Here is a 22,404-nt window from a genome sequence, read left to right as displayed (position 1 = left end):
AAACCACAGCTCCAGGCACCCTGTCTATTTTGACTTGAATGGCTTCTCTCTTTACAGAAGTCACTTTGTGGCTTTTCAGCTCTGGCTCCTCTCATCTCAGTATCCATCCTCTTCAAGTCCAGCCCCAGCTCTCCAGGCTGTTAAAATCCCTGTGACCAGCTCCTGTGATTCCTTTGCCTTTTTATATGCTTCTCCCTCTCTACACCACCACTTTCCTACACTCTGCTTTTACCAAACAGTCCTAGTACTTTGCCTGGTCTTCATCTGGCACAGAAGTGCTGCATCTGTTTCTGAACAAAGGCTGGATCATTTGTATTCCCTGGTACAACTAGCCAAGTAATGACTATTCCTAGAGCAGTCCCTAGTTCACTAGAGAAGGTGGGGTGGGCAAAGGAGAAGGCCTGAATCTACTCCATTTACTTCCACCCCTCTTTGTTTTTTTTCCTGCCTTAGCTGTCTCTAGGATTGATGGCATCACCTGTAGCTACATGGATTTGGCTATATGTGACCAAAGAGCTCTGATGAAAGGTCTGCCAAGAAGAAATTGCAGTAATCAAACCTTGTAGTTATTAGTGCATACACTTGTCATTGCAACACTATTTATTAAATAAGGGGCTGCTGCAGGATATTGTGCAAGGGATTGTAATATTCTTGCATTGTGTCAGGAAAAGGGTTCTCAGTCAGAATTAAAGCTTCAGAGCTCCAGAGCAGAGGTTACAAGAATGCTCAAGTATTTAGAAGTATTGCGCTGAAAGTCATAAATTTTGAAAATCACACTGTGAGTTCTTAACAGTTTCTTGTTTTCAGGTAAGTGCACAGGATAGTGGTAAGGAAAGAGGAAAATTTTATCAGATACATCTATAAGACTTCTGCCTCCAGAAATTTTTAACAAGAAAGCCTTGAGATAAGGAAATCAAAATTACTTTTGCCTGTCATTTGATGCTGAGAGTGATTGAGAATTCTGCTGTAGCAATGGGTACATTTCCTGGCTGATGAAAGCAGGAGCTGGAAGAAGGCACAGCTGGAGGAAATAGGGCCTAAATGAGGCAAAACATCCTGGGTACTGTCATCAGGGCTGCATGCTAAAAGCTACTTAATCAAGAAATGTGTTCCTTGGGTATAGTGTGCACACAATCTCTGTAATTTTGGCATGGTCTAGATAGGTCGAGGATAACCAGTCCAACAACATTCTCCAGAGATTGCATCTTTTGCAGGCTGCTTGTGTCTCAGACATACATCTGCTGTGCCCAAAACTCAGCTCATGTCTCAGTGATCTGTTGTTGCATTTGCTGATCCATTCCCAATTATGTGTAGCCAGTATTTGAAAAGAAAACCCAGCATGTCATACTGTGTATTCATGACCACATGAGCTATGTAACCCTGATTAAATTCTGTCTTTCAGTTATGTAAAAGGATGAGCTATACATGTAGGAGTCTAAGTGGAAGATCATTTAGAGAAGAAGCTAAACAGATATGACATACTTCTGGCTTCCATAGGATATAGATTGTGCTTCATATACTGAGCACAAAGGAAAGAGGACTATAGGAAGAAAAACAACCAGCAATAGACTATAAGTAGGTGTGAGTGTAAGCAGTTCAGAAGAGAGAGATGAAACAGAATAAATAATAGCAAGAGGGTGCAAATTAGCATACCTACTCCCTTCTTCAGTTTACACCCACTTAATAATGTTCTATTCCAGCTGTGCCTCAGTGCTAGCCCCTTCGCATGTATTGCAGCGTATTGGACTGTCTTAGACTAAATGAGACAATTTCAGATGTGATAAGTAAAAAGAGGCAAACTACACACCTTTGTATGCCTGTGTGTATTGTGAATCAAGAGACTGAATCTCAGGAAATAAAGATGAAACTGCACTGGCCAGTCCTCATGATGCTCACTTTGTTGTTTAGCTCATAGATAGCTGATATGCATTGACTTGTACAAAGAAAACCAGTCAGGTCAGAAGAGACCTTTATGATCTAATCTTATTCTCTGTGTGATATAAGCCCTAGTGCATCATCTAACACTCTGCATTGACCCCTCTTTAGCCCTCTGATTTGCAGAAGTGGATCTGCTGCAATGTTTCGAATTAAGTCTCTGGTGTGTGATAATCTTCAAAGATGTTTATAGATATAAGGAGCAATTCCTCTCACACCTATGGATGTCCATTGGATGAACATGTAGTTGGAAGCACTTTTTTTGTGTGACATTCTAATAAATCTGTATTAAATTTACCAAAAAAACATTAATTGCAAGTGAAATTAAAACTTCTGTGGGAGGAAATAAACTTCTCTAATTGCTTAATTGTGTTCTAATATTATCAAAACCCAAGATGTTATGTCAGACTATAGTTAACAAAGAGAAAAGGTGGTCTTCCATGACATGATCCATTTCCTCCCTTCTTAACATGGACTGTTCCTATCACCTTGGAAAGTCTCCTCTGTAAAATAATATGAAAGGGAGTTGTGATTTATGCATATCCATTGCAGATAAAGGCCATTTAGTTACTTGGACAGACACTAGCATATTCACATACAGCTAAGTGTCTCACATGTAGTCATGCTTTCCTCCTCTTTTATTGTCAATCATAGGGGATGTCTTACCTGCACTCAAGCAAAACTGAAGTCCATGGTCGACTCAAATCCACAAACTGTGTAGTAGACAATCGCATGGTAGTGAAGATCACTGATTTTGGCTGCAATTCAATTCTGCCTCCAAGGAAAGGTAAAAACAATGCCTAATTGAACTCTCCCTCATGGTTTCCAACCCACTGGAATTTTCTTAACTTCACAGACCACTATGGCCTACAAAATGTACAACATGATTTTAATTTATGTAGCAGTCATTATACAAATGATATCTGAAAATACTGTCTTAACACAATGAAAGAAAATTATTAGCAGGTAGAGAAAGAAATTAGTGTAAGTGAGAAGGAAAGGAAGGATGAATATTCAACTTTCAGTTCAGAAAACAGAGATTTCACATGCGGCTGAGGTGCAAGAAACATTTTCAGCATCCAAGTCCTTCATGCAAACAGATCTCTTCAGCAGTAATGCCAAACTTGTGTGAAGAAAAAAAGGAGTTAAGTACAAGTAATCTTGTCACTGATTGTGTTACCACAGTGCTCTGTGATATCATTTGAATGTTAACAGTCATGACTGATAATCCTTAAAAAAATCTGTAATGATATGCAATGATAACTTTGTTTTTCATTCCTTAGGTAGGAAACTAACAATATGCGTGCAACCAGATTGGAATAATTTTAATAGTTTTTCTTTACATTTTCTATTCACCTCACATTCATAGAACAATTTTCTAAAATAGAAAATTTTCTAAAATAGAGCACTCTTTTCTACTCATCTTTTTTTCTTACTTGATCTGGAGCGAAAAGATGGGCCCATCTGAAATGATGTCATATGAATCTGACACAGAGTAGAGCTTGGGGAATAATAAGCACAGCACTTTGCTGTAACTGCAGCATGTAACCTGAGAAGAAACTGTGGTTGCAACTGAGTTGGAGAAGATTTGTACATTCAGACACAAACATGCTCAAAAGTAGCAATAAATACATATAAAAAGAGTAAGCAAAGTGCCCTAAGGTAAATGCTCTATTCATTCTCCATTTTACAAATTTCATATTTAAATTTATATTATTATTACATTTTAATATATCTATCTTCTTTCATTGTTCATAAACAACAACAGCCAATTTCTCTTTCCTTGAAGAAAACTTGGTGTTTCACAAGAGATTGCAGATTCAGTGAGGCTGGATGTTGCGGCCTGATATCATAACTCTGTTTTCAGAGTTACTGTGTTCAGGTCACTGTTATGAAACATCACCAGCATGTCACAACAAACCGTTGTACCACGGCAGCATTCTGGTTTTGAGGTACAATAGTGCTCGTTGCACTAGAAATATAGATTAATAAAATCTATAGAAAGTAAGTGGTTATGAGCAGGTAATATCATGTCAGGTTCAAAAGCACTTGAGAATTATTTCAATAGCTTCATGATATCAAAGCCATTGGGAAATACTGCAGTCTTCTCATCTGACACCTTGTATAACAAACTCCTTGCATCTAGCTCAATAATTTATGTCTCAGGGTTTTTTTTATCATAACACTGGCATTCCTTGGTCTTATACAAATGCACAGGCTATTTCTAAGTAGCCCATGAAAGGTAGCCAAGAAAAGCAAGTTCATTGCCAATAAACATAACATTTTCTGAAGGTGTGAGGATCTGCATCTACAACGGAAAGGGTCAGCAAATCCCAGACAATTGAAAACTACCACATCAGAGGTTTATCTAACTGTACTGATGTCAGCTTCTCAAGAAAAATGCTAAAGTAGAAAATAAACAGTACCCATGGGCTCTGGGTTGGATATGGAAAGAGTAAAAGGAAATATCATTATAGCCAGTGGATGCTCTGAGAAGGATCACCTTTTTTTCAATTACTGCTCTCCCTTCCCCTTTTCCCTCATCCCCTGTTGCTGTCTGGATCTTCAGACTTGTGGACAGCTCCTGAGCATCTCCGTCATGCTGATGTATCTCAGAAGGGTGATGTATACAGCTATGGGATCATTGCCCAAGAAATCATCCTACGCAGAGAGACGTTCTATACCGGACACTGCCGGGACAACAGAGGTAAATCCACAAATTTCTCCTCTATTGCAGCCTTCTAGGATGGTGTAGCTGTAACTGGCCTGTTCTCCATGTTTTGTGAAAGGTACTGTCTCTGATAACTGCTTGAACTGTTGCTTCTTTCACTGTGTGATGAATGAAAAACCTGTTTGAAGAATCTCACTGTGGGGGCAAGTGTCCTTATTTTTCTGTAAATAAAATTTGCATTGAGTTTTCTTGCCCTTTCTCTTCCCTCCTCACCTGGGCCATAGCATTACAGAAGTTAACATTATACCATGCTGTACAGACTTACTGTAACATTTAAAGGCCACAAAGGTCTTTCTATTATGACTTGTGCACAACATATGTCACTCATTTTAAGCAGCATAAATCAGAAATGTCAACACAGAACAAGAAAAACTCAGCAGCATGACACAAAAACAGTTGACATTTAAAAACTGGCAATTCAGATTTTATTCAAGCCAGTTATAATTAACTTCAGCAATTTAACTTCTGTCAGAAAAATCATATCCTCCTGTAATGCATCCATTAAACCACAGACTGTGCATTTTGTGACATTGTTTTTGAGTGGCTAACAGCCAAGTCAATCCCAATTCCCAGAATCCAGGTGTTATTATATACTAGAACTGACATAAAAACATGTGTAGGTTTGGGATTTTCCTAGTGACAGTTACTAACAACAATTTAGACACTGCCTTTACGTCTGAGTCATTCTGCTAGATCCGCCTCACATTTGTTAAAACATCTAGAGCAGCAGCTCAACAGCCTAATAGCTCTTTTCCTGAGTTACATTTGAGAATAATTTCTGGGGCATGTTCATCATCCTACATTATCTCAAATCTATGCTTATATTTGGGGAAACACAGTATTTCACATCACCGTCTCTTTAATATAAATGTAGATCTAAAATATTAGAAATGCCTGTTCCCCATAAACCAAACTCTTCAGGATTCCATGCTTAATATAAGGTAGAGAAAATGAAAGTTTTTCTATTCCTTTTTTCTTGGGAAGAGGCAGGCACAATCCTCATGAATGCAAGGATTTTACAAGTATCGCCAACATAGGTGGAGAAAGTGCAATGCCCTTCCTTCCTCATTTTGACTTGTAAAGCAAATCCATAGCAAAATATATTCTTTCAACTACTCGATGAGCAGTTATAGTCTTTCTGTGCTGTGTTAGTGGTTATTAAGTTAGCCTCAGACACAGTGTCTCCTGGCTCTTCTGAGATGTGGTGGCATCCTCACTGCTCTGTATTTGACCCTGGCTGTCATAGTCAGAACCTGGTTCCTTGTTTTATCTTTCACCTGTTTCTTAAAATTGCATTTTGTCCTTTTGGAAAGACTGTCCCTTTCAAATAGCATTAGCTTAATTCATCCAACTGAAAGAACTTTTAGCATCTAAGCTAGGTACCTAACAGCACCGAAGTGCTGTTGCTGGAGATGGTCACATATCAGCATGTTGGGTAAGACAGCAATGACCTCACTGGCCATGAAGCCTGTTTGGTAGGTCTGGATCCACTGTAACTTGAAAAAATAATCTGCTTTGTAAATTTCAGTTGAAATTTTAAGTTTTCCATTCAGTGAGAAGATTGTTTTTTCCATAAAGCTTTTTTTCCTTAAAAGCATTAGTAGTTGTCTAAGATATATATTGCTGACCTAAGGGCTTCTGGTATTATTCTCGACTATTGATTATGCAATTTGAGTAAATGTGTTCATCAGTTTATCAAGTTTCTTTAAGTTTTATTATGTGTTGCTGAAGTGGCTCCGCATTTAAATGCCTGGATTCATTCATTAGCCAAGATAGGCAAGACAGTGAACCATACTTACTCAAACACCTCTGAATTTTCTTTGCGGCATCATCTAACTTTGGAAGACTAGCTAAAACTGGGGGTGACCATTAATTTACAAATTTCTAAGATAAAAAGAGAGAAGAACACCAAATTAGAGTCAATGGTAATGGACAAAGAAATGTTCTGGTTGCATGTTTGATTCATTTGGTTTTTAAGTCACCTGACGAGTCTTTCAGTGGCTAGGCTCTCAGGAGTTAGTCTCTGCAAGTTAGAAGACATGATACTGATATTTCAAGACAACTGAACTGCTTCTCCAGGACTTCACTGACAGTAGCAAGGGCTGTGTTTAGATTTTAAAAGACTTATTAAAAACCCCATACCTAGGCTCCATCTGCCAATTTAGAAAAAGGAAACTCAACTTCAAGTTACTCAGTGAGCCAATTTTCTCAACCTGCAAATATGTATCAATCAACTTAATGTACAATAATTTTGCTACTAATGAAAGAAAGGAAGTCCCACCGGATGACAGGTATACAAAACTGGATTTCTAATATATAGAAGTAACTAGGTCATAGTCCTCTTCACTGATGCCTCTGTGAGACAGCTGTTCCCCATCTGGTTACTCCACTCTTCTGCAGAAACACCTCATTCACTGCTCAAGACTGTGAAATCTTGTCACGTACGAACGCTCAATTCAAGCTGCCTCCTTGTTCCACTACGTTCTGCCACTGGCTAATTGCAGTGCTGCTAATAGCTGCTGTTACTTCCTCTCTCAGGCATGTGTGCAACATGGAAATCCAGCACATTCCTCTTGCATACATGAGCCCTACACAGACTTTCCTGTCTCTCTCTCTTCTTCTGCAAAGAAAATTTCTTTGCAGTCTCTCCATTCCATAGCATTTGGGACACTTAAGTCTCCAGCTGCTTCTCTAGTCTTTAATTTCTGTACCAAAAAGCTGGAAGCTGCTGCATCATTTTAGGGTGATTATGCATGCTTAGGCATCACTAGCTACCCTAGACTTGCACTTACCATCACGATTACAAACCTTCCTCATGTCATTATACGCTTCCTTCAGTAAAATTGTATCCCAAATATGACCAGACATTACTAAAAAAATGTGTTTCATGCTTGTTCACAGATCCCTTTCAATTTCCCTTTACTCCAAAGTTAAAAAATTGCTTCTGTTTTTTAAATCCCTCCCCATCTGGAACTCTTGAGATCTTCCAGAGAAAGACAAAGAGAGATGTTTTTGCTTTAGCTCTCATTTACTGTGCTTAAGTTGAGATGTGCAAATGCAGCCTGATTTTGATGTGTTCAGAATCCAAATAACTTTCATAGAATGGTTTTCATGACTAAGAGGACAAATGAGCTTTTAACATTTAAGCTTTTAAGCATTTAAATGCAATGCTTTTAACCCATATATATATTAATATCTTAGTTTTAAGAAAGTTGAGCATCTACAGGATGATTTGTACTGCTCTGACGGAGTTGTATGTCTCAACACTTTTGATCAAGTTGCAGTGGGCTTTTCACATTGTTTTTGCTATAACTGTACTTCATGCTGAGAGGCACACTAATAATGCCCAACATTCATTTGGGAAGATGCCATAACCATGTCTACCGTGACCAATAAATACTCATGTACATTTCTATTCATTTTGCTTTCAGGAGCCTTCAAGACAGCCTGTTTTGATCTTGTGCCATATATTTAGAAAACATCCAAAGCTGAAATTCACATCAAAATGAGGGAACTGTCTTCAAGAGTTTTGTTTGCACAGTAGCTTGTAACCATAGAATTCTATCCACAAGCAATGTCCTTCTTATGCTTTTTTGTTTAAAACTTTGATCTTTTCCTGTGTTAGAGAAACTTTACAGAGTGGAGAGCGGCAAAGGAGTGAAGCCTTTCCGACCAGATCTGACCTTGGAAACAGTGGGAGAAAGACAGGTGGAAGTAAGCTAATAATTAACTAGGCCATTTTCTGGGAGAAGGGTGGAAGTTCTGGCCAGACTAGAGCCCATGATCATGGGAAGGTGAAAGCCATGCTTTTTATGCCAAATACCCTAACCTTGTGGGAAGAAATGGCATTCCATAGTTGTTACCAGCAAAGTGGAGTACAACTCATGGAAATTATTTCACTAGAAAGAAATAGCCACTTATATGGTGCCACTCTTCTCACCTATTTTAGATATCTTTGAGATGGGATGAATCACACCTCGAGTATACCTCTCTCCACTGATTTTACAGCCCCTAAGGCTTCTTGCACAGGTGGAAATGTCTGTATTGTAGACATCCACATATTCAGCAATGAACCCCATTCTTTTTGGCTAAATCACTAGTTTCTGAAAAATCCCAAACTCAGGGTATTGGAAATATAATTACCACAGCATTTACCTCCATGTCAATAACTGTACCTGCCTCCAGCTACAAGACTGGATCCATTTACTTGCCTTTCATTTATGTACTGCAAATTCAAGTTAAGATCATGTCACTAGTCATCACAGAGTTAAGTTTAGGATGCCTGCAATGAGTGTTCTAACCATAGGTTCGACAGTTAGTCACATGATTTAATATGCTGCCAGTCAAGAGTAACCAGAAATTCCCTAATGAACTAGTGCTATTTAGCACTACTCTCTGTCTATATTCATAACTCACATGGACTTTCCTTAAATTTTTGTTTGAAGTTGTATACACTAGTGAAGAGCTGCTGGGAGGAAGATCCAGAGAAAAGGCCTGACTTTAAGAAAATTGAGAGTACTCTGGCTAAAATATTCAGGTGAGCAGCAGGGGCTCTGTTTTAAGATGCTCCAAACTCCTCCTAAGTGTTAGAAAGCTCACATTTTTAAGTGTGTAAACTGCTATGATAATGATTCAGTCAGTGGAAAAATCTAGTGTTGTTCACTTATATCTTCTTTTATTCTTTGGCAGAAAGGTAGGTGAGCATGTGCATGTGTATACGTACATATGTGTGCAATGTACTAGCTGAGTGAGGGTAAGGCAATCACCATACCTCAAATTGGTACATTGTGAAAGTAGCAAGCTGGATAATTAGAGATTTAAACTATTCAAGTAATTCAATCCCTGTCTCTAGTCAAGAGTTGGACAGTGACTCATGTCGTCTAAGTTTTGGGAAGTGAATGCACACAGATGTTTGGATGGTCCCAAATTAAACTGACTAGAAATGTTGGGTCGTAACTCATGAGAAGTATTAATTACAGGGATTTGATGGTACAAAGTTGTGGGAAAATAATAAGGGCCATAGCTGGATAAACCCTATGGGGTTATACAGGCCTTTCACCTGGACAATGCTGCATTGTTCCTACAGAGATTGGTATGAGTTAATTATTTTGATGACCAAACAGTGAGCTTTTAATCACTTCTCTTGGGCAATTGCTCCCCAGTTTTTAAAGCTGTTCCCATCAACAAACCCCAACAGTACTTGCATCATTTTCCATTCTACATGGGTAGAAGGACAACCGTACTATACATAACTGAATGTATCTGTTGAATAATATTACTGCAGCTGAATAGAAAGGCCTCCTAGTTCATCTCCTAAGCTTCCGTCCCACAAAAGCAAACAGGTTGCCTCTTGCCACACTCAATATGATGTTCTCCTCATGGGGGTCTAAGATGTCGCATCGCTGACATTAAAGTAAGAGTGATTTTAAAGTCCAGTTGGATACAATACTAATCTGACTCTTCCATTCAGCCTGGTCCTATCTACTTTCAGACTGCTTTGGCAAGTGCAGGCTGCCTAGACAAACAGGGGTTTGAGCAGCTCATGTTACCATACTTCTGCATCCAGGGGTTGTTAGTAGGCAGGAGTCTGCAGGATCTTGTGAGTAAGACTAGCTCAGGGGCTCCTCTTTGTTCTACTGTATTGTTCTGTTTTCTAAACAGACAGCCCCAAATTGTCTTAATCTTTCTGGCTGAAGTCCCCATCTAAACATTATATGCAATATTCTACCTACTATTTTCAGATTCCTCTCAGAATTTGAGCTTCTCAGTTACTTTTTACAAATGAATGTTCATGGATTAGCCAAGGTAATCTGGAACTGCCAGTATTATCAGGGCTAGGTGATGGACAGGTGCTTTAAGAATGACCAGTTGCAACTGACAAGCGGGGATCACTGACTTTCAACTCATATACATAAGCCCTCCAAGCAAGTAAAAGAATGGTGCACTTGAGGCATTTTGCATTCTAACTACATGGAAGTCAAACACTGGAGAAGTTTTCCATTGTTCCTTTCTTGCCTCTTTTTGGCTGCTCTCAACAATGAATGTCTATCAGTCTTTCTTCTTCACTCCTGTGTAATTCTGTTACTTGCAGTAACCTCCATGGCCAGACCAATGAAAGCTACATGGATACCCTGATCCGGCGTCTACAGCTGTACTCCCGGAACTTGGAGCACCTGGTGGAGGAAAGGACAGAGCTGTACAAAGCAGAGCGAGACAGAGCAGACAGGCTTAACTTCATGTTACTTCCAAGGTAACGTGGCCGGGAGGATTTTCTGTGGCATTTTATTTATATATATCACCTGATTCTTGCAAAGTAGGGGATGGGATTAATGTTAATGTTCTATTTCCTCCCCCTCTAATCTAATCCTGCTAGGAAGGAAAGAAGCAGCAGCTGTCCCTGTGCTCTCCCACCCCATGGTGGAGTTTCATGTCAAGATGGTACTGGGACCCATTATCTTTCTCAACATTTCTTCATGCACAGGATCCCCCTTTCCAGCACAAGCCTCTTTTTCACTGCTTTCCTTGGAACACATAGATCTACAGTGACCCCACATCATGGAGCTCTGTTCTGCTCCAGCACCTTGCTAGGTAGAGGGAGTGTCTCCAGGTGGAGAGCAGGAGTACAGTCCGATTTTAGGCTGGGATTTAGCAATGTACAGAGGGGCTGAGGTTGGCTGGGCCATACTAGGCTAGATGAATTCTTCAAAGAATGAAGAATACTTATCCTATCGTATAGGATAAGTATTATTGATATTCTAATATTGGTAATGTCAGTAATTTTGGTATTGCATACATTTGCAATGGTAAAAGTGCCCTATCATTACTATTTTCAAGGGTATTTCAGTAGTCAGAGTATTGATTTTATCTTTAAAAAAGATAAAATCTTTTTATTGCCTCATCTTTTAAAAAAATGTTTGTTCAATTCAGTTTTGGGGAGAATTTGAAATGATCTGGCTGTATAGACAGTGCAAAAAGGAATCCACGTCTTCTTCCACTCTTTATTGTTCCTACCACTCTATTATTGTCCCAGTGTAGATGGAACACAGCATTTTGCAAACTCTATAATTTTCTGCGTCTCTTTCAGTTACTCTCTTCTAATATCTCCACTAGGAACAGATATTTTCCTGGATTTAGAATTGCAAGAAAATGAAGGTCCCTTTGAATAGATATTGACTGTCATGGTATTGAATTTTTTTCCCATGAAATTATCAGACTATGATACATCTTCTGAAATCAGGAAGAGGTGATGTAATTATCAGGATGAAATTACTTCTACACTGCGAAAACAGAAAAATATGTTTGTTCTTACTTATTGTATGGTAGAATGTAGGTCTACATGTCAGAAATTCTAGAATTTCAGTTTTAAATTTGACTCAATATCCCTGTTTCTGACCTTAACCAAGCTCAGTTGCCTGTGTCTTAGTTTCCTCATGGCTATTAACACACTTAGATTTTGTAAGGCTGTAGCACATTAATTACCATTAGTAAGTGCTTTGAGGTTCCTTGCTGAAAGGCATTATGGGCATCTAAAATGTGATTACAGTGGCAGTTTTCAGCAAACTATTTGATGTTTCCTACACAGAAAGCAATGCTGTGGTTGGGTTGCATGAAAAAATACCTTTACTAGAAAGCACTACTCATCGTCTTCCTGCCTTCTCTACTTCCACAGGCCAGTAGTAAAGTCTTTGAAGGAGACTGGCCTGGTAGAACCAGAGCTCTTTGAAGAAGTCACTATCTACTTCAGTGACATCGTTGGCTTCACCACCCTCTGCAAATATAGCACCCCTATGGAGGTGGTAGATATGCTGAATGATATCTACAAGAACTTTGACCACATTCTTGACCATCATGATGTTTACAAGGTGATTAGCTCTTCACTTTTGTTCAGTTAACAACCAGGCGTGCTGGTTTAAAAGTTAACCAGCAGGGAAAATGAACTCAACTCAAAAGAGAGATTATAAGTCAGAATAACAATTTAATAAAATAATACAATAAGTACGATTATGCAGACAAGCAATTGGTTTTAACCCACAAAACCCAAATGTATAAACTCCAAGTTTATATATTCTCCAGTTCAGGCAGGAATGCTCAGTCCTTCCTTCAGAGCGGGGGATTCCATAAAAGGGTATGAGGATGCTCAGTCCTTCCCTAAGAGCGGGGAATTCCATAAAAGGGTATGAGGACAGGAACATCTTCCTATCTCGCAGGCCTCTACTGCTAACAATTTCTGGGAAATGGTATGGAAGGCTATAGAACACACAGTTTTGGGTTACACCCATACCATGATGAACTGGTCTCAGCTGTCCTAACTAGGACACCAGGGGACACACAAATCAAATTGCATCATATGGTGGATTTGGGAATCTGCCTTCTAAGCAAAGACAGAAGAGAGAAAAACAGGTCAGGATTACCTCATTTCAATGTGCTTTCAATGTGCCTGCTTATACCAAATTTTCTATACAGAAAATACAGATTTGTTAACAGGAATGCAGGGTATAAAGACTCAAATACCCAAAGGGTGTCAGCTACCTTAAACTAATCAATCCTGCTCTCCAGGGATGAAATGTTTAATCATGAACAAGAGGATCTGATAAAACCTTTCTGCTTTTAACTAAGTATGTACTTTTCTGTGTCTGCAGGTAGTGAGTTCTAATTTTGTTTCCACAGGTGGAGACCATTGGTGATGCCTACATGGTGGCGAGTGGTTTACCAAAGAGGAATGGCAACAGGCATGCAGTAGACATCTCCATGATGGCTCTGGATATCCTCAGCTTCATGGGATCTTTTGAACTGAGACATCTGCCGGGTCTGCCTGTGTGGATTCGCATTGGAATTCACTCTGGTACACAGTAGTGCTAGATCAACGATGACAATATGTTGCCTTGTTTTTGAAAAGAACTGACTCCCATACAAGGTCTGGTAGTACATCATACCTGATTGCTCTCCTCATGGGGAATCAGGTTGAAAAAAATGTACCTAGAGGAAGAGCAACAGAATTAAATGTCACTGCTTTGCTCCCCTGTAGTGAAATAACCCCTACCCATTCATTCACAGCTTAAGTCAGTAGCTAGGATGAACAACTGCCATTATTCCTGGTATGATTAAACCAGTTGTATCAAATAAGCCTTCATAGATTTTTCCTCCCTGACTAAAGTGGAGATCAGTTATGGCCAGCTATGCTTATCTAGACAAAAAATGAAGACTTGTATTTTATGCTTTTGGAGGCAAAAGTTTTGTGAAGCCTATGCAGGAATTAATATTTTGATTTATCTATAAAAACGCTTCTTATCAAAGGGGAACTCCAGATAGTTCAACAGCTTTGGGAAATTCATCAACCACCTAAACTCCAGCTGCCAAGGGAGGAACATATCAGAGAAAATGACTGAGGCACTGGGAAACTGCTTGAGGCTCCACTATGCACCCTTTCGTAATGAAGCTTATTCTATTTTTCTCTTGCTTCCGAACCCAACAGTTAATAACTGTACTTTTTTTTTCTGCATAGAAATTGTGCTTAAATACAATTAATACTGTGCAGCTGTGTCCTTTTTACGCTCTTATTAGATTATGCAAGACTAACAGAGCTTGGCTTGGTTTGGAGGAAGGAGAGATCACAAGATATTGTGGGAAGTGAGGTACAGAGTATTGCCATTGGTGAGGAATGCAGAGCTCCAGCAGGCACTGCACTGCTCTGCAGTAGTGAGACACCTCCCAAACAAATAGTCTCTTGATCCACCGTTTCTTAATGCTCTGCATCTCCCTTCTAGGTCCATGTGCGGCTGGTGTGGTTGGAATAAAAATGCCTCGTTACTGTTTGTTTGGAGATACAGTAAACACAGCTTCGCGGATGGAATCCACAGGCTTGCGTAAGGATTTAATTTTAGCTGTCAGTGTAACGGGACCAAAGGCTATTGCTTAGTTTGTGACCACAGTGTCTGTTTTCAGCTGAGAACAATTTATTATCAGCTTGCAGAAGTTTTAGAGATAAAGAAGCCCTATTTGTTTTGATTACCAATTATTTAACTGTCCAAAGTGACAGTGGACACTTCACTGGGCAATGAAGAGTTGTTCCTTGTTCATGCTTCAGTGCTGGTAACGGGGAGTTTGTAGACTGGTTCACTGCCTGAATTCCTCTGGAAGATATGATACTCATGTGCCTGGATTAATTTTACTCTATGAAGTGTAGATTTTAGTCTGCCCTAGAATTGTATCACAGCTTTGTTGAGTAAATATACTGACTGTGTATTTTAAGTTGAAGCAATTATGTCTTCAACTTCAGCATTAGGGAACAGTGCCAAGAGCCAGGTTTTTTTCTTTCTGCCCAGTGTTCTCCCATGACCATTCCCTATATAGGTCTCTAACAATTATGCTTTTCCCTTTTGGCACCTAAATACTACAGATACCATTGTCACCTGTATTTCAGATCATTGGCTGTACCAGCTCCCTAGATATACCATGTGGAGTCAAATTTTTCATACAGCAGTGTAATTGCTTCTCATTTAATTTAACTCTCAGAATTTATGTTGATAACAATTGAAGGAACTTCTGCTATAGCACCAGTTTTCACATATACTTAATGTGATTACATGGTAAGTTTCCAGCTTAAGCTTTTATTGTCTCTTTAATTTTTAGCTTTAAGGATTCATGTAAGTGGTTCCACTATTAACATCCTGAAAAGAACAGATTGCCAATTCCAGTATGAAGTGAGAGGAGAAACTTACTTGAAGGTAACCTTTTCCATGCACATGCAGGAATACAGAGAAGAGGGATATTAAAAAGTATTATACAGCTGAGAGTACCACAAACTTAATTAACAGCTGGGGAAAAAGGGTTATAGATAATTGGTATCACGGTCTCTAGTGGTTGAAGAGACTTCTATAATAAAGATGATGCAGGCAATGCAGAGCTCCCTAAGTCATAAATAAAATTACAACATAAAGATGTGGAGAACAAATGAAACATACCATTTGGAACAGAAAATTGTGGAGTGAATTCATCTGATGAAAGGGAAGCTGAATGTACTGTTAATTTGCTTATACTCCAATATCTGACTGTCCCTCTACAATCCATTTATTTCAGTCTGTTACACTTGTCTGTCCTTGGGAGCTGATGGCAGGCAGCACAGCTCACCTCTCCTGTGGTGTGTGTTTCAGGTCATGGAACAAGGAAATGGGTGTGCAGCTGCATCTACCCCATTATTTTTCTTCTCACATCTGATTTTTAATCCTTTGCCATCAGCACCAGTTACTGAAAACAAGCAGAGGCAAACATGGCAGTGTGTAATACAGTATTATTTAAGTAAATTAACTACAGGGAATTCCATTCTAATCCCAAGACTGTGCTTTCTTTTCTTTGTCATACATATTTAGGGCAGAGGAACAGAGATTACCTACTGGTTGACGGGTACCGAGGACAAGAAATACAATCTTCCAACACCTCCTTCTGTGTAAGATGGTCTTTACATGTGTAAAGGGAAGAGAAATCCCCATTCTTTGTGCTTTAGCCTTCATTGTTGCTCCCTGGCACTTGTGGATTTTTTATACTATTGAACTTATCTTCAGTAGTTAGAGTCTTAACAGTGTATATACATATAAACATGTAAATGTTCAGGACATGGGACTATGTGTGTGCTGAAGGTTATTTGTCTATATAAGCATTTAGCAGGTGCATTTCCTTGGAAGGGAAGTAAGACTTACAGGACAAGTTGCTGATATAAGGGCAAAAGATGGACAGAAGAATGAAAAACATCAATATTCCCAAAAATTTAGTCCCAGTGGCACCTGTGTGTCACAGTATGGGAAGAGGATAACCACAACTGAATGTGCAGCTCTCTCTAATACCAGAGAAGAGCTGGTGAGCTCTTGTAGGGAAATTTGTAGGAGGAATGAAACTTGCAGGATTTTAAGCAGTATTCTGCTACAAGAGATGAACAAAGTTACTGTAATATTAGACAGGAATAGTCTTTAAAAATTGAATGAGAGGTTACCTTCTAACACACAAGAGAGAAGTTATCAGGAAAAAATACGAAGTTGATGTCCTGGAACTGAGCCATAATTTTACATTAGAATTGAATAAAATACAGCAATAGTGGAAGGGTTGTTTTTGGGAAACTATGCAAAACTGAAGTCAGGATAACTTGTTGCATTTATTTAGTATGTATTTTGCATACGAGTACTGCATTATTTCCTGCAAACTCAATAATTGTGCAAGTTTCTCACTTGAAAGGCATAAGTAAATGTTACAGATTACGTCTACTACAAAAGTTTTCAGTCTTACTCAATGTGTCCATTGCATGAATAAAATTCTCTGCCCATTTATTCCTAGTACATTAGAGAAAAGAGGAGGCTAAGTGAAAGATGAGGGTTTTATTGGGGCATTAGCAAAACAGAAAAATTAAGTTTTTAATCTACTACAGAATCTTATGAACTTTGTTATTTTTTAATGGAAAGTACAAGTGTTTGAGCTGAGCAGGAAATACTATCAAGACTACTTCTATGGTACATTTCTTTCATAAATTCAGAACTCCTTTTTTAAAATTAATATGATCTGTTGAGACTATCAGAATTACTGAATTGCCAGTTGTTCTGGAATTCAACTAGTGAAAGTCCCTCTTGAGCTGGATCACAGTGATGTTTTTGTTTTCACTTCCTCATATAGGACTGCCCCTTAAAAATTGTCATATGTGTGGTACTCCAGCAAAAGCCAGATATACTGAAGAAATTTCTGAAAAGATGGCAACTCTGTTACTAAAGGCTGCATGAAGTTAAATAGTGGAAGTGCTGGTGCCAGTAATGGTGTTGAGAGCTAGAACCTATTTTGATTGGGATTGAATCAAATTTGTGTCTTCCTTTTCATGCAAATGATCATGATTTTTTTGGAAGGTCAATAATGACACAGGTACAGATCTCCTGTGCAAAGACACTGATCTATACTATCTGGAAAACTCACAAGGAAATCCTGACTTCTACTCCCAAATTCAGAAGCTGAATTTGGTCCTGTCCACTATTTTTATCAGTAGCGTGTGAATGTCATTAAGACAGACGTGGGATAGAAATATTTTAAAAACACTGGGGACCTGGCGATCACTAAAAACATGACTCACTGAATTTTTTTTCCATCCTGTTGCTTTCAGGGAGAATCAGCAGCGGTTACAAGATGACTTAGCAGAGATGATAACCAACAGTCTTCAGAAAAGGGAAAATGAAGGATCCAAGGCGCATGAGCTTTCACGGGTAGCTAGCTACCGATCAGGTACCCTAGAATACCTGCAACTGGTCAGCACAGAGAATTTTACCACATATGTTTAAAACTGGATGTCTAGTATGACTCAAGAAGCTGCAGAAAACTCGCTGGAGAACTTCATGTGAAGGCTGGAGGCTTACACTTTCAGCTAGAGGAGAAAGAAAATACCTTTCCAAGCATCCTTTCTACTGTCTGACCTGCTATCTGTAAATCAAACCTCTCTTCACTGTAACATTGAAATTGTTGGATGACTTCAGTAGGACACATGCAGCCTGATTTGAGGTAAATGAAAATATCTGCACTTGAGTCTGGAAAATAGTGAGGTTTTTTTGGTTTAGTTAGTTTTTTTTTAACTGTGATAGCCTGTTCAATAATCCACTTCTGAAAATATTCACAGTAAAACCTTAATTTGTCACAAATTTTAAATGTTGTATTTAATTTGTAACTTTTATTTGAAGAAAGATTTGCTGTAATATATTTGAAAATAACATCAAATATATCATATGTAAAACCCGGATATGTTGCTATTTTGCTTCTTCTGTTGTTTTTCTGTGTCTCACATGTTTTGTTTAATCAAGCTGACTTTGTTCAAGAGGCAACACTTCTGTTATTTACATTGGGAGATTACTCCAGAAATATGGTTTCTAAAGCTTATCTGAATTTCCTGGGCCTGAAAAATGAAACTTTCTTCCAAAACTAGACACTTTCATATCTCTTTACCACTTCTGCTTCTGTCCCCAAACCAGAAGTGAAACAGAAATTAAGGAAATAAAATTATCTGAACTTATTAACCTCAGAATCTTTCAATTCAGCTTTTGGATGCAGTTTCACAACCAAGCAGGTTTTACTCAAATGACTTGCTCATTAACTGACACAATGGCACTTATAGTAATAAACAGCTTTAAAAAGCAACAAAAGCACAGGGAACACATGTAAAAGAAAATCAGCACTCATATGAAGAAATAACATCTACTGAGTGAAACTTCTGCAAGGACCTTTTGTGCATTGGTGGCTTTCAAAGCAGAGCTAATTCTTCCACCATTGTCAAACATTGGTCAGTATTCAAACAATAAAATTGGTGCAAAGTCATTGGTTTTAAACAGCATTTTTTTCAAGTAAACATAAAAAAATTTAAAAAGAGCAAGCCAATTCCTGTGTTTCTTCTTTTTTAATATAAATTGGCTTTGTAAGAACATACACACACAAAAAGAACAATGTAGATGTAAATAGATCTGGAATGCAAAGATTCCTGGAAAAATTAAATAATGAGGTGCCAAAGGGCTTGTACTTTTGCCTAATGAATGTAAATTCCTACACCCAAGAACACGGTAGAGAGAAAGACCAGAAAATGTGTAACCAACAGCCATGGCTTTCACATTATATGTAACCAATCTTAAACTTGAACTGGCACTACTACCACACCATCTTCTGTCTGTGACCTAATGAAAGCATTCATCTGGAGGAGGATAGAAAAAAATTATTGGTATTCTAAAACTGGCATGTATTAGAAACAACATCAGCACAGTAAGAAAGTATAAAGCCTGCTACTTCCTGCCTCGTGGTGCCAGTCGACAAGCCTTGTCTATTCTTGGGTGTGAGGGCTCTGCTGCTGGGCACCACTGGGCTATTACTGCATCTGATATGCTCAGCAAGTGTAGCTGTAATGCAGTGACAAGTGCTGGACTCATCAAGCCTGAAGAGGCCCACTACTACTACTACTATCTCAAGCAGAGCTGTTCTGATCTTTGAAATGACATAAGTCAATTTTTAAAGAGGAGTTTTATGGGTTCCATCCTTGACACCTCAACAAATTAGTTTAGAGCAAATGTCTGCTAACATTGATTGAGACAATTAATTTAAACAGTGCTTAGTTTGCAACAGCCCTTCTCTTTCCAGCATTCTTCAGATAATAAATTTCACATCTTTTTGTGAAGATAAATAGTTGCCTTAGCAATGAGTTGATGGACCCATCTTCTGATAGGTTTGTTTTCCACATGGGTCTGCCCCTGCACATATCTGTCACCTATACATCACAATAAAATCAAGTTTGACTACTCTTTTAATAAAATTATTCCTGAATTCTGGTTTGAATCTGTCTTAGATTCAATGTCTTATCATTCCATTTTATTATCAAATGTTAGATCAAAAAGCACTCTACCATCAGAAATCTATCAGTGAAAGTCCAGTCATCCACCTCTCCTAGTTGTTTTTTTTAAGCAATGAAGTGTTATATTAAAAACCTAGTGTGAGAAATAATTTTGTTGTCCAAGTGGAAAGAATTTTGGCTTCATCACCATCATTTGGACTTAACTCACACACACACAAAAAAGGTTTCCTGAGAATCCCTGGTCCGGGAGCATGTGGAAGTGAACCTTTCCAAACACACAACAAGACTTTTGTAGCTTTGGGTCATATTCAGATTCCTTCCCACTTCATTTTTATCATACATAGAATCATAGAATAGTTTGGGTTGGCAGGGACCTTTAGGTACTGGAAGCAGCCTTCTGTTCTCCAGGCTGAACAACCCCAACTCTCTCAGCCTGTTTTCATAGGAGAGGTGCTCCAGCCCTCTGATCATCTTCGGGGCCCTCCTCTGGACTCGGTCCAACGGGTCCATGTCTTTCTTACATTTGGGGCCAAACAGCCACGTGTGTTCTCCCAAGAGTGGAGTAGAGGGGCAGAATCACCTCCCTTGACCTGCTGGCCACACTGCTTTTGATGCAGCCCAGGATATGGTTGGCTTTTCTGGCTCATGTTGACCTTCTCGTTGGCCAACACTCCAAGTCTCTCTCTAGGCCTGCTCTCAATCCATTCTCTGGCCAGCTTGTATTTGTGCTTGGGATTGCCCCGCCCCATGCCTAGAACTTGCACGTGGCCTTGTTGAACTTAAATAGGTTTACACAGACCCACCTCTCAAGCCTGTCAAGGCTCCTCTGGATATGTCATCCCTTCCCTCCAGCATGTTGACTGCACCACAGCTTGGTATCGTCAGCAAACTCAATGAAGGTGCACTCAAGCCCAGCCCATGCTGCTGGCAAAGACGGTAAACAGTGCCAGTCCCCATAGTGACCCCTGAGGAACATCACTTGTCACTCATCCACACTCACCTCCTGTTTTGGCATCATGTATTTGTGTTCTCTGCCCTAGTTCTCACATGACTCCAAATCCTGTTTTAAATATTTTTTTTCTCCCATTATAATCCTATACAGGGAATTCGATGGGAAATATAATTTTGTTTTTCTTCACCAGCAGAGTCAAACCGAGAGAAGCATGTGAGAGAGGTGAGTTTCTCATTTGGAAAAAACTTTGGAAAATATTCCTCCAAAGCAAACACACCATCCATTCATGATCAGACACTTAAAAGTTAATTTTCCCTGGGAAGGCAAAAAAAAAAAGTAACAGCACTGTGTTTTATGCTTATCTGTAAGAGCAGCTCAGAACAAAGCAGTGATGGGTATGGAAGGATCCCTGCAGCCAGCAGTGGTGTTTCAGTGCTCTTACCCTGGGCTTGAGGCCAAGGCTTGCTACTAGGCCTGAACTCGTTGGCATGTGACCTTGTTATATGAGGCTATTACAGGCACCGGTATCAAATTTGAACTGTCTTAAACAATTACTGAAACACAAAGTCCAAATAATATCTGGTTTAGGACAGTCGTAGAATATCCAACACTGCAACAGACAAAATGATAGTGCCAAAAAGATGATCTGAATCAATGGGGTTCAGACAACAACAATGCCTAAAAATTATCTGGACCAATGGGGTTCAAGAGAAAACCCCATGGAAAGTTGTTTCTACCTGTAAAATCTAGGAAAAGGTCTGTCCCTCATTTTTTCTGCTGGGACACACACGACAGTTGCTGTTCCCAAAAGGGCCGAAAGCTGCCTTTCCTGTGATGCAAAACGCGTAGTTTGACAAGGCACCACCCTACTCCTGCTGCTTTTGGAGGCCTTTCCTGATAAAGCTTCGCCCCGTTTTGGTTAATCACCGTTTGGAAGCCCAAGGGCGCCGTAGGCGCTCGCCTGGGGCCCCCTCCTCAGCGTCTTGCGAGGTCGGACCTCGGCCAGGAGTGACCCCCGTCACCAGGGTCAAGAAAGTTGTCTCCAAACAACTACTGTGTCGAGAGAGATGCCGGCCGCTCCCGGGCACATTCCGACGCACCTCCCGGCGGCCGGCGCGGGGGAAAACCGTCGCCCCGTCAGGGCCACCTCCAGCACGGGGCACCGCGGCCGGGGCGGGCGCCGGAGGAGGCGGGAGCAGCGCCGAGACCTGCCCTGAGCGAGGGAACTTCTTAAAGTCCCGCCGCCTCCCGGCGCTCGCAGGAGCGCAGGATGGCCCGGCCGGGTGGCGGCGTGTGCCGCTACTGCTGGGGGCTCGTCCTGCTGTGGGCGGCAGCCGGCCGCGCAGGTGAGGCGAGCGGGGTTCGGGGGGGCGGCCGGCACGAAGCCCCCTCGCTGGGGCGGGCAGGACGAAGGGAGAGAGCCGGGCTGCCCGAACCCCG

At 39.9% G+C, this 22,404-nt stretch overlaps 2 protein-coding genes across 3 annotated transcripts in view; both read left to right on the top strand.

The window, feature by feature from the left end:
- Nucleotides 1-18,887, top strand: part of GUCY2C (guanylate cyclase 2C) — a 47,575-nt gene extending 28,688 nt beyond the window's left edge. The window contains exons 16-26 of one of the 2 annotated variants that reach the window (XM_051784143.1): nucleotides 2,590-2,722; nucleotides 4,505-4,642; nucleotides 8,292-8,380; nucleotides 9,112-9,203; nucleotides 10,758-10,916; nucleotides 12,336-12,528; nucleotides 13,334-13,508; nucleotides 14,431-14,529; nucleotides 15,296-15,390; nucleotides 16,033-16,109; nucleotides 17,796-18,887. In XM_051784143.1, coding sequence (XP_051640103.1) covers nucleotides 2,590-2,722; nucleotides 4,505-4,642; nucleotides 8,292-8,380; nucleotides 9,112-9,203; nucleotides 10,758-10,916; nucleotides 12,336-12,528; nucleotides 13,334-13,508; nucleotides 14,431-14,529; nucleotides 15,296-15,390; nucleotides 16,033-16,109; nucleotides 17,796-17,970 — 1,425 coding nt within the window. In that variant the 3' untranslated portion in view covers nucleotides 17,971-18,887. The remainder of the gene's footprint in view (nucleotides 1-2,589; nucleotides 2,723-4,504; nucleotides 4,643-8,291; nucleotides 8,381-9,111; nucleotides 9,204-10,757; nucleotides 10,917-12,335; nucleotides 12,529-13,333; nucleotides 13,509-14,430; nucleotides 14,530-15,295; nucleotides 15,391-16,032; nucleotides 16,110-17,795) is intronic. The other variant, XM_051784142.1, reaches the window with a different exon arrangement.
- A 3,233-nt stretch (nucleotides 18,888-22,120) lies between these two features.
- PLBD1 (phospholipase B domain containing 1) overlaps nucleotides 22,121-22,404 on the top strand; it is a 36,157-nt gene continuing 35,873 nt past the window's right edge. The window contains exon 1 of the mRNA XM_051784150.1: nucleotides 22,121-22,310. Within this exon, the coding sequence (XP_051640110.1) occupies nucleotides 22,235-22,310 (76 nt within the window). The 5' untranslated portion in view covers nucleotides 22,121-22,234. The remainder of the gene's footprint in view (nucleotides 22,311-22,404) is intronic.

The sequence above is a fragment of the Manacus candei genome, unplaced genomic scaffold (assembly GCF_025592945.1).
Source record: "Manacus candei isolate 608988 ecotype Guabito, Panama unplaced genomic scaffold, ASM2559294v1 h1tg000018l, whole genome shotgun sequence".
In the NCBI taxonomy this organism is placed as follows: Eukaryota; Metazoa; Chordata; class Aves; order Passeriformes; family Pipridae; genus Manacus; species Manacus candei.
The sequence above is the reverse complement of the archived record's forward strand: the minus strand, read 5'-3'. Positions and strand labels throughout refer to the sequence as shown.